The sequence below is a fragment of the Dasypus novemcinctus genome, chromosome 4 (genome assembly GCF_030445035.2).
Source record: "Dasypus novemcinctus isolate mDasNov1 chromosome 4, mDasNov1.1.hap2, whole genome shotgun sequence".
In the NCBI taxonomy this organism is placed as follows: domain Eukaryota; kingdom Metazoa; phylum Chordata; class Mammalia; order Cingulata; family Dasypodidae; genus Dasypus; species Dasypus novemcinctus.
This window is the reverse complement of record NC_080676.1, coordinates 149,783,664-149,796,274: the sequence shown is the minus strand read 5'-3', so window position 1 is coordinate 149,796,274 and position 12,611 is coordinate 149,783,664. Positions and strand designations below refer to the sequence as shown.

Genomic DNA, 12,611 nt, shown 5'->3' with positions numbered 1-12,611 from the left:
CCAGATCCCCACTGTTCACTTTTTCACTTGCACACTATTTGGGCTGGTATGAGAGTAAAACCATTTAAACTATCTAAACATGTGAATCCTGAAGAAACATTGTGTATCTTTGAATCCCCAACTTTAATACTTATTAGCTTGTCTTTCACATGTTGTGGTCACTCTTAAAAATTCAATTTCCTTCCAGGTAAAAGAGAGGTGATAGTATTTATATCCTAGGTTTCAACAAAGACTGAATGATGAAATATATGAAGCACCTAAAAGTGCTTTCACATAGATAGTGCTTGCATACAGAAAGCAGCACTCCGTAAATGTTAAGTATTATTAGTCTTTAAATATGTGCAACTTATGTCCAAAAGATAAATGCACGGGGGCCCTTGACCTAACTTTGAATTGGATGAGCCACAAATATCATATTCTTTTATTTAGCTTAAAATGAAATATTTCACCTCTCAATTCCTAAACATCTTAAATATTTATTATGGTACAAAATAGGATACTTCATTTCATCCCAATCATAAATATGCAAATAAATGTGGTTTCATCCACTTCCTTTATAATATAATTGTTACCCTGGATGTAACCTAATTCAGAATTTCTTCAATGCTTTTTCTATTTATCTTCTTTTGTAATATTTCTTTTATACTGTTATCCTCCGAGGCAGTCTCTGCTCTCTGCCATTAATACCTGGTCCTCACCAGTGGCTGCTTTTCTTTGTATACCTACATTGCTGTCGTTTGGTTTCTAGAGGGTCTTTAGATGCCATGCCCACCCTGACATTATATGGAAATGTGCCTATTTGCAACATTGCTTTGTACCTTTTTATTTGCTCAGCAGTTTTTAATATGCTTGAAGAAAATAATTCGGTATTTGCTTTATTGCTTATAAACACAGCCCCTAAGGGACCATTAAAAATTTACACACTATAAATTTGATAGTAGATTACTTTTTAAATGTATTTGGGTTGAAATTTCCATCTTCTTAGCTAATATAATTTAAGTCCACTAATACGAGGCATTCCATACTCATCCAGCTGGTAAAATGAGCCAAGCAGAATTATTTTTCCATAAAAATCAAATGAATATCATGATCATACAATGATATCTTTGTCTTTTATGCACCATTTATATCACACATATTAATAGTTGTTACTGAATGTAAGTACATGCTTTTTAATATGGCAAGTCATTTTAGAAATGACTTAAGAAGAGAATTGTAATAAAATACATTATTGAAATTGTGGCCTTTTCAAGTTAAAACAAAATATCTACTCATTGATAGTGAGGTGCATAAAATCCAGTAGGTGGTCTAAACTGACCCTGCTGGAGCACTGGACAGAATTGACTACTTTCTTCTATTTGCAACATATTTTAACTCAACTTTGTCACATTTCCAATTTCCTTTTCACTTTGCTAGCCATTTCTTTTTAGTATTTAGTGGGCTGCTTCTTTTGCTAAATCCTTAAATGTAAGGTCTTCTCCAGGTAGTAGGTCTCCTTCTTCTTGTCACATTCTATAAATATTACTGGGTTTTAATAATCATCTATATGGAAGTTAGTAGAGCAGAATTGTTGATCAAACCCAGTGGTGTATTTCTGGGACAAAATAAGGATATTTGCTCTAAGTGGAATAAAATGGATTATGTATAGTTTGCCTTACTTTGAGCCTTGTTTTGGTTTTCCATCAAGAAAGACAAGGATCATGTATTTTGCCACTAAATCAATTCTGAAAAATTATTTTTTATTTTTAAGAGCTTCTTAAGCTTTAGTTAAAAGAATGTCCAAACCCCATCACAGCTTATGGAGATCACTGTGAACTGGCTCCTCTTTGTTTCCAAACTTATCTTTCCTATCTCCTATTCTCATACTATCTGCTGATTCTGAACTTCTTTGAGGAGAAATCTTTGACTAATTTATTCTCTGCCTCAGTCTTAATCTGAGGTGAAACAATTTGGCACCTCTTGAATATAAAATTAGGGCATGGAGATGCCAGGCATATGGTAATTGGGGGCCAGATCATAGGATCATTAAGTGGATTAGGAAATGCCTTAGAAAATTGAATTTGAATTTGAAAAGTCCAATGTACACTTTTAGAAATACCTTTCTGAGAAATGCTTAGAAATAGAGCTGAGACTGGCAAGACTAAAGGCCAAGTACACAATGAGGACCATCTGCAGTAGTAGAGGGAAAAGAGCTGAATTATGGCATGATAGGAAAGCTGCAGAGAAAGCAAAGCAGTCAAAAATGTTTAGGACTTAAAAAGTCAAGTCATGCTGACTGGAGTTGGGAAATAAGAAAGAGGAAGGTCATGGATATCTCCCTGGAATATGATTTTTAGAATAAGGTAGATGGTATACTGTCAGATAAGATGCAAAGGGGAGAAGCAGATATGGGCCAGGTGAAGTTTATAAAGACTGAAGTCGTGACTCTATGGGCTTTGCTGTTCTTATAAAACATCCACTTGAAAACATCTAATTGCATCGAGCAACTAGATACATAAGTTTGGAGGTCTAAGGACAGGATAAAATAAGAGATTTACATTTGAAATTAAACAGAAGTTAAGGTTGATCAATTTACTAATTCATCCTTTAAGTGTTTATTAAATAATAACTATTTAACTTTGACTATTCTAGATGCTGATGATTCAGTGTTGGATGAGATGGGACTCTGTCCTTGCCCCACATCTGCTTCCCTTAGAGTTTATAATTCAGAGATGTGCCACTTAAAGAGTGTGCCATATACCAGGGTAAATAAGTGACTTTGCCATATGCACAGTTTAGTTGAACTGACGTTTAATAGTATAAGATTTCTTAATATAAGAGATCATGCATTGATTTACATATTGATATATGTTACTTACCTCATGGAAGATATAACAAATGTGGACTGGCTTATTTGAGTAGCACTTCTCTAGTCTAGAGGACAATCTAAAAATAAATACATGATGAGAGTTATAGATTATGTATATAGGGATGATAAGACATAACAGGAGAAGACAATTTATCCTGGACTATGGTGGCTAGCAAGTGAGAAAAGATTTAATTATCTTGATTATCCAGATGTATAAATGGCATTCAAGGCCATTCAAGAGAATAGCAAATGAACAATGGCCAGGGTGTGTGTAAGACAGGGAAAGAGTATGGTGTGAAAATGAGGTTAGAGACATAGGCAGAGAGAACATCATGCAGTCTTGAGAATCATGCAGGTAGATGATTTGTGTTTTTCTCATTAAGTGGATTAGGAAATGCCTTCGTTTGCTAATTAATGCACAAGAATTGTACCAGAAATGGGTTGGCTTTTATAATGGGAATTTATTAGGTTAAAAGCTTATAGGTCTAAGGCCATTATAGCGTCCAAATCATGGCATCATCAAGAGACGCTGTCTTAACAAGTTGAAGCTGTGGGCGTTCAGGCACATGGCAGGACACTATGCTAGTCAACTCATCTCTCCCTTCTCCAGGCTGTGTCTATTTAGCTTCAAACTGCAACTTGGACCTAGCTTCTTGGGAGCTTCCTCTGCACCTCTGTTCTCCATTCATTCCAGGCTGCCTTCTTTTAGTGTCTTTGTCACTTTTTTCCCATCTGTCTCTACTCCTAGCCCTCTATTTATAATGAACTCCAGCAAGAGACTCATGCCTCACTGAAGAAATCCAGTCAAGTATCCCCTCCCAACTGAATCCAATTCAATTAAAGGTTCCCACAAGAATGGATTATCTCTAAGAATATGATCCTTTCTGGGATCCACAAAACTCCCCACAGTATCATGGGAAGAAATTGGGAAGTTTAACCAGTAGATTGATATGCCCATCTTTTTGTTTTGTGGAGATCAATATGGCAGGAGTGTAGAAAAAAACTTTAGGAGAGAACATTGTTGAAATGAGGTTGACCATCTTAAAGCCTTCTTCAGTAGTACCACCGAGAGAGGAGATTTCTTTGACCTGGAGAAGTGGTTCCCACCTGAGGATGACTTTGTTCCCCAGGCTATATCTGGCAAGGTCTGGAGACATTTTTATTGTCATGGCTGAGAGGGGTACTATGGGCATCTAGTAGGTAGGAGCCAATGATCTGCTAAATATCTTACAACGCACAGGAGAGTTCTCCATACCAAAGGATTATCCAACCCAAAATATCAATAATGCTGAGGTTGAGATTCCCTGAACTAGAGGGAAAGCAATAAGAGCACTGGATAGATTTAAGACACATTTGGGAGATAAAATGAGCACTATTTGGGATGGATTTCATATTAGGAAGATTCCAAGGTATCTCAGTTAAACAACTAAGTGGGAGGATATGCCGCTTACTAAAATGAGAAAAAACTTACTTTATTTTTTCCCTAGGAAAGAGCAAAAGTTCAATTTCATACACATAAAAATTGAGCTTGATTATGAAACATCCAAGTGGAAATAGCAAAATGTAGTTGAATAACAGGGTTTAGAAGTCTAGAATTCTGAAAAAATAACTGAAAAAAAATAAAAGGAAACATAGACTGAAAACAATTTGAAGGTCAGAGAATATGGATGGTATTTTAAGCCATGGAGAGGAGGTGACATCCCCATATAGCCACCAGTACCAAGCCATGGGGAACTTAAACAGTATGGACTGGAAGCCAATTAGTTATAACCAAGAAAAAGGTGGAGAGTTATATGGAAAACGACTGTGAAAACCAGGACTGTGACATGATGAAAGTACACAGATGAACATGTTTCAAGATTAAGGACACCCCTAGTATGGGACATGACTCTTGGGGATGAGTCTCCCTAGTGCCGAGGGATTACTACTAATCACTAACTGGTGATGCAACTAGAAAGAGACCTTGAATAAAAGGGTCAACTCAGGCCAGCAGAATATCTCAACCTACATATTGGATCAAGTGTTAAAAACTGCTTTTTGACCTTGAATAAATGGGGGAAACGGCAAAGACAAATGAGTTTATATGGCTAAGAGTCTTCCAAAAAGAGTCAGGTGGTCATCAGAGGGGTCATGCTTATACACACCTCAGCAGGACCCCAGAGAGAGCCAAAGTAGATACAATCCTAGGTGCTGGTTCTCCTGAAGGCTTTGGAGATCTCCAGGGTATATTGTCATGGCAGATGGATTTGGAGTTCTGTGCCATGTCAGAGGGCCCTACTTTGGAATTTGTGCTCCTGAGTGTGATGGAGCTGGACTCAGACGTGTCCTTCCCACACATGGCTCTTGTCACTTTTAATGAACCTGCAGTTGGGGCTAGGGATGATGTATACTCAGGGGACTTGAATCTCTGGACTGCCCATGTGCCAACTGGGCACTGAGCCTCAGCAGAGTTGTGACTCCTACTCTCTGGTTCATTGGACTTACCAAGGTCAGCTAACACAGAGGTGAAGCTGGTCAACCACCACACCAGGGAATCAAGAGTGCCAACAACTGCAAGCAGAGGAATTGCATCCTTCATCCATGTGTAATCTAAGCCCCCTCTTGATCTAGAGGTGGAGTGGACACCACCATCCCAGGGTCCACAGAATGGAGGAATAAAATATGGATTAGAGTGGACCTACTGATGTTCTACTATAAAACTATTGCTATTGTAACTAGTAATAGAAGAAATTGTAGCATTGAGGAGGAGAAAGTGACCACAGTAGTTGCTGAGGGCAGGGATAGGGAAGAAGAGATGTAATATGGGGGCATTTTTGGGACTTTGAGTTGTCCTAAATGATATTGCAGGGTCAGATGCTGGACTTTATATATCCTGCCTTAACCTACTGTATGTACTGGGGGAGAATCCAGCAGTGCTCCAAATGTGTTCACCAGGTGCGATGAGTGTGCCACAATAATGGAGGAAGTTGCTGGTGGGGAATGGGGGGTGGGGGGTATATGGGAACCTCTCATGTTTTTTTAATGTAATATTTTTTGTGTGATATATATATCTTCAAAAAAATACAATTTACAAAATTGATGGGGTGGGGGGGAGTTGGGTATATGGGAACCTCGTATGTTTTTTATATTTTTTAATGTAACATTCTTTGTGATCTATTAACTTTAATAAAAAAGTGTAAAAAAAAAAAGAAAAAATTCAACTCAATCAATGCCTGATATGATATGTGTTGCCTTATCAAATACTACACCATAGTTTAATGTTCATATTCAAGATCAACAGTCTGCACAGTGATATGTCTTCAAAAATTAAAATTTAACTTTCCTATATTTTTGATGTAATGGATTATTATTTAAAGTGTTAAGAAAGAAACATATATTTATAGTAGTATATCTTTTTTTAATTCTAGTAACTGTATGTCAATATAAGTAACTGATTTCCTTTGTAATTTTATTTTATGCATTTAAAAATATTCTTGTGGGGATGTGTTGGTGTGGGTGTGATATATTTATTAAATAATACACAGTATAGTGTGGAATAGTGTTATTTTTATTTTGATATAGCATGTTCTGAGTGCAGTGGATAACTCCCTGCAATAAGTTTTTTAAGGTGATGGAGAGGGTTTTATGATGCCATGGGAAAATTTGGATTTCTAAATGTTTGCTGAAAATGACCACTTCAACAGATGTTAAACCATGTTAGGTTTTCAGGTATTGAAATTATGGAAAAGTTATAAAATGTACTTTTGAATAATCCTTAAATTTAAAGACATGCTGATGTGGAGTGTAATAAAGCTATCTGCTGCTAGAAAAAAAAAAAAGATTAAAGATATAGTCACCTATGTTGAATGTGGTTAAACATTCTTATAAAAGCATACTAATTATGTCCATTACATTTACAGACTGGTGGTCATTACTGACCTGACCTTGTCAGAGCAACTTCCAAGATTAGTGGGCCAGATAGAAACAGGATGTTTGTTGAAGGGAAATTAGGAAATGATATAGTTGACAAACTGATCACATAACCCTATAGAGAATTCTGGCTTTAAAAAATGAGAGCTATATCATCAGGGAGGAAGGGGACACTATTTAGCAATTTGGGATAAAAAAAGCTTGGCCATGCTTATAAGACTAAAAAGAAAACTCTAGATGGGTGAGAATGAAGTTGCAGGCTGGAGAGAGAAGATATAATAACTGAGAAAGGCTACAAAGGAAACTTTGCCTGGAATGGGATGTCTGGTATCACTTCAAGCCCTGAAATTTGTGAAATCTTGATTTTTAAAATGAACATATTCATATAGCTTAAATGAAGAAAATAGAAAAAGTCAAGACATTCAATGTTATAAAGCAGAAACCTCTACTTAGAAGGACATGAACAAATGTAAGATGTGTGATAGCGGGGCTAAAAAGCATAAAATTTCTCTTAAACTTCATGTGGTACAAAGAAATTGGGCAAAAAAAAAAAAACCAAAAAACACAACAAACCCTGTGTCCTAACCCCAATCTCACAGTTTTCTGGTTGTATTACACAGTTTCCTCATATCACAAATTATTATTCTATATTCTTTAAGCAAGTCAGAAACATGTTAGGAGGCATTAGTATGTTACTTATGAAAGCATGTTCAGACCTATAGCTTTGCAAAAAATTTAACGTAAAGTGATGCAAACTATTTTGGCAAAATTTTCTATTTCATTACATTTATAAACATAATGTTTTTACTTTTTATTACTTTCAAAGATTGTGGGCCTATGTATGCACATGTTCACATGCATAATAAAAAAATTTGAGTTAACATTCTCAAAGGGACATTTTTTTATTTATTTACTGAAGAAGTAACACTCAATATTTAGTATTCTTAATGTGCAGGTTGCCTTAAATGGAATGCATGGAAAATATTAACTTTTACAATTATGACTATTGAGATTTTTAGAATTGTATGAAAAGTTACAAAAGGAATGCATAGAAAATTCTTAATTTTTAAGTAATGCAACTATATGCTTTTTTAAAAGTACACAAAATTTGAGAAATTTTTAAACTAAGATTAGCAGTGTCTATAATACACTACTGGCCACCTTATCAGGAAAATAACAACACTGTTGTGCCTAACAGAATAGAGGAAGACAGAACACTCTAGTGCCAGAGTAATTCAGGGAAGTTAGTAAGTAGCTGGTCATAATGGAGAATTTTATTTAAGGAAAGTGCCGGGCTAGTATGTCTGTGGTTTTCGCATCCCTAATATGATGGAAACAAGCCATAATTAAGGTACCACTGGAACGTGAAGTTATACTCAGTCTTGTGGCTAAGCTAACTGACAAGCACTTTCCAGTTATAATTTCTCTGATACCATGGCTTTATGTAACAGAAAGAAAAACACAAATTCACAAGCAAGGAACATGAAAAATGTTCAGGAAATGCCTACCCTAAAGCCATAATCTCTTTCTTTATGTTCATCTGCTATAGGTAGTTCACTAGTTTAATAGATATTGATTACTGATTATGATTAACTTGGGGGTTATATTTAATTATGGAAGACATTTATATTCATTTAACATGAATTAAAAGTGAATTATAAAAGAAAAATTTCTTTGGGCATAAATGTATTTTGGATATTTAAATAAAAATGAAAAATTCATGTTTTTATTTGTATTCTTTCATTTTCAAAAATAATTTTTGAGCACTCACTATGTGCCAGGTGTTAGGTCAAAGCAGGCTATAAACACCATCAGTGGCCTTCAGGAATGTCCATATACTCTGCTCTTCCCACACATTGTCTATCCTGCAATTTCCAAGACCGAAATCTTACTCATCAGGCACAACCCATGTCATATTTCAAAAAGACATTCCTTCTAATTCTCCATGATGCACACACTTGTATGTGTGTGTGCATGAGAGAGAGAGGAGAGAGAGAGAGAACTCACCTGGATGGACTAGCTTATGAGATACTGAGATCCTTACCCAGAAATAGTTAAAACCTAGTTTAAATCAGGGCAAATAGCTCAGGAGTTTGGTGCCTTGCCAGTGGGCCCTACTTTGGAATCTACCCTCCCCAGAGTGATAAGAGTTCAACTCAGTTGTGGTTTCCCTACACATGCCTCTTCTGACCCTTCAATTTGAACCTAAAATTAGTACTAGAGCTGACAGGTGTATGTCCAAGAGACGTAAATCTCAATGGAGTTGCAACACCTATTCTCTAGTTCATTGAACTCACCCAGGGACAACTAAAAAGGAAATGATGATGGACAATGGCCATCCCAAGGAACAGAGAGAGTCTTCAACTGCAAGCATCTTCCCTATGAAATCACAGTCCCCTTTCAATTAGAGGTGGGGTGGGCATCACCACTGCAGAATCCTCAGGATTGGGGAATGAACTGTTGACTAAAGTAGACTCACCGGTGTTCTACTACACACTTTGTGTGATTCTATCAATGGAAGAAATTATATCATCGTGGTCGCTGTGGTCACTGGAGGTTCTGAGGGCAGGAGAGGGAGAAAGAGCTGTAATATGGGGGCATTCTTGGGACTTGGGAATTGTCCTGAATGATATTGAAATGACATGTACAGGCCATTATATACCTTGCCATAACCTACAGAATTTAGTGGTCGAGAGCATAAACTACAATGTAAGCTATAATCCATGCTTAGTGGCAATGCCCCAAAATGTGTTCATCAATTGAAATGAATGTACCACACTAAATGTAGGATACTATTAATGTGAGAAAATGTGGGAGGTATAGGGAGTGCTGTATATGGGAATTCCCTATATTTTTTAATGTATCATTTATGTAATCTAAGTATCTTTTAAAATATAAAAAATAAATAAAAAATAAAAACTTAGTTTAGATGAACACTTGTCAGATAAGAGGAATTTAAATTTGGCCGTGAGAGATGGGAATGATTTGGAGGCATGGGAAGACAAGAAATGAGCAATTTTTTTGGTAGAAATTTGTGAACAAAACAATGGGCAGATAAGCCATTATTGTAATAGATAAGAAGAAACAAACATCTATGAAACAGGTGGAAAAGATCGAATTACATAATAGCTTTTTGATTGCCAATTTCAAAAAGATGCTTTAGGCAGAAAGTTGGATATTATAATAAGTGAAGAAAAGATATCTTCTCTAATTCTATGGCTTTCTTTATGTCATTGATTTTTATAGTGATAAGGATAATTTTAACTATTCAATATGAAGATAAGCTTTTATTTTCTGCTTTGTCTTTCTAGAAGGATGAGCAAAGAAGCTCAGCAAGGAATGAAATGAATCACTCTCTAAGGGATCTAATTCCTCACTCCCAACTGAGTTGGCAAAGGTTAGCGCAGTATTAAAATTCAAGTTTTTGCAAATGTATATCACTGGTAGTTGACTGACTATAGGTATACCAGATTTTAGCAATTATTTCCAGTGATAGTCTCAGTGTTTGCCAAAGAATTGTCTGATTCAGACAGAGAAATATTTCAATAACTCCATGGTAGATAAAATGTGAGTTGCTAATGATAAACTAAATGAGCAAAAGGAAGAGAGTTTGTAATAAGAATATCCATGGTGAATCTGAATTCTAAAAATTAAAGAAGCAAAAAACAAATTAAGTAGCTATTCATTCAGTGGCAGTTTTGGGGGACTTCAGAAAGGAGTTAGGCATGCTTAGGTAGGCATATAAATTAAAATGCAAATATTATCACCCTGAAATATTGTTTATCCTTCTGGCTATTCAACTGTTCATGTGATTCTAGAAGCAGAGAGGACAAGCTTCTCAAGGTATAAGTATAGCATTCTGATCACTACAGCGTTTGGAATTAGGCATTCCTGGATTCTGACACCAGGTCCGTGACTTCTTGCATCTATGACGTGGAGGCATTATACAATTTCCCTGAGCCTCTATGGCCTCCTTCTTAAGTTGGCAATGATTCCTATCTCATAAGGTTGTTGCGAGGATTTTATGATAGCACATATTTAAAGCATATTGAATGGGGAAGGGCGCTGATGACGGCTGGGCTGGTAACTATTGCCTCACTCATGCTCAAAATCCCCTTAGACAAGCCCAGTGAAGAAGGAAGGACACTATTTGCAACATGACCAATGTTGTTGAAGGCAAACCACACCTTCTTTCAAAAAAAAAAAGAGAAGTTCATAGAAGTTTTAGAAGCTTCTATAAACAATAATGATTAAACTTCAGTTAAAAATACATGAATCTATTAAATTATAATTATAGACTAATTTAATTAGTTAGTTTCACGAAAAGACATGCACAAGAATGGGGAAGGTCTCTGTTGCAACATTACACCCAGTGTGGTGAAGGTATATAAATATCACTGGGAGATGGCAGGGACATCAGAGCATCTTCTCACTGTAGCTTAGCAGTACTTGCATCTCCTGTCAACATGACTTCCAAAAGCTACTCTGGAAACTTCTCCTCCTGCTCCCTTGGTGGCAACCTGTGCTACTCAGGCTCCTCTTATCGCTCTTCCTGTCCCAGCAACCTGGTTTACACCACTGACCTCTGCTCTCCCAGCACCTGCCACCTGGGTCCCTCTCTCTATAGTGGCTGTAAGGATAACTGCTATAAGCCTAGCACCTGCCAACTGGGTTCCTTTCTCTACCGTGGCTGTCAGGAGCCCTGCTACAAGCCCAGCACTTGCCAGCTGGGTTCCTCTCTCTACAGTGGCTGCCAGGAGCCCTGCTACAAGCCCAGCACCTGCCAGCTGGGTTCCTCTGTCTACAGTGGCTGCCAGGAGCCCTGCTACAAGCCCAGCACCTGCCAGCTGGGTTCCTCTGTCTACAGTGGCTGCCAGGAGCCCTGCTACAAGCCCAGCACCTGCCAGCTGGGTTCCTCTGTCTACAGTGGCTGCCAGGAGCCCTGCTACAAGCCCAGCACCTGCCAGCTGGGTTCCTCTGTCTACAGTGGCTGTCAGGAGCCCTGCTACAAGCCCAGCACCTGCCAGCTGGGTTCCTCTGTCTACAGTGGCTGCCAGGAGCCCTGCTACAAGCCCAGCACCTGCCATCTAGGTTCCTCTCTCTACAGTGGCTGCCAGGAGCCCTGCTACAAGCCCAGCAACTTCCAGACGTCCTGTGTGGTATCCAGCCCCTGCCAGACATCCTGCTATCAACCCAGGACCTCCATTTCCTGCAGACCCTGCCAGACAACTTACACTGGATCTCTCAGCTTTGGCCCCAGCAGCAGCTGCTCCCTGGGCTATGGAACAGGAAGCTCCTACTCACTGGGTTGTGGAACAAGCGGCTTGAGAACCCAGGGTTATGGAGTCTGTGGCTTTCCTTCTCTGAGCTACAGATCAGGATTCCGCTGCCCACCATACTTTCCTTCTAGGAGTTGCCAGTCTTTCTGTTACCAACCAACAGGTGCATCTAGTTTCTGCAGATCAGTTTGTTAAGGATTGAAGACCACAACCTCACAGTTTTCTCTCTCAGTCAATCTCAGCTATTATCAGGCTTGGATCTATACCCTGCTACCTTGAAGAGTGAAAATTAAAGCAATATCCTTTTAAGAAAAAAGAATTTGTCTTATAAGTACCCTCTCTTTTTTGTTTTTCTGTCTCCCCTTCTTCAAAATGTACTAAGTCTTTTTGTTTTCTTCAAATAAACTAATTTACTCTGATATCAGATCACAAGTCTTGTTATTTTTTTTTCAAGAGATGTCTGTTGGAAATTTCAAGTCCACTGTTCTTTGCCTAAATACACACACACACATACACACATACACTCAACTTGAGGAGTGGGTTCTTCCTTGGAAGATTAGGCGATCTTCCTTGAC

The 12,611-nt window shown here is 37.8% G+C and overlaps 1 protein-coding gene across 1 annotated transcript; it reads left to right on the top strand.

The window, feature by feature from the left end:
- Positions 1 to 11,223: 11,223 nt before the first annotated feature.
- On the top strand, positions 11,224 to 12,231 carry LOC101423953 (keratin-associated protein 4-3-like). Its single transcript, XM_004468621.1, has one exon. It carries the CDS (start codon positions 11,224 to 11,226, stop codon positions 12,229 to 12,231), a length of 1,008 nt encoding a protein of 335 aa, XP_004468678.1.
- Positions 12,232 to 12,611: the final 380 nt, after the last annotated feature.

Bases quoted from the DNA above. Each gene is read 5' to 3' on its own strand.
- LOC101423953 (XM_004468621.1), top strand. From the start codon at position 11,224: ATGACTTCCAAAAGCTACTCTGGAAACTTCTCCTCCTGCTCCCTTGGT.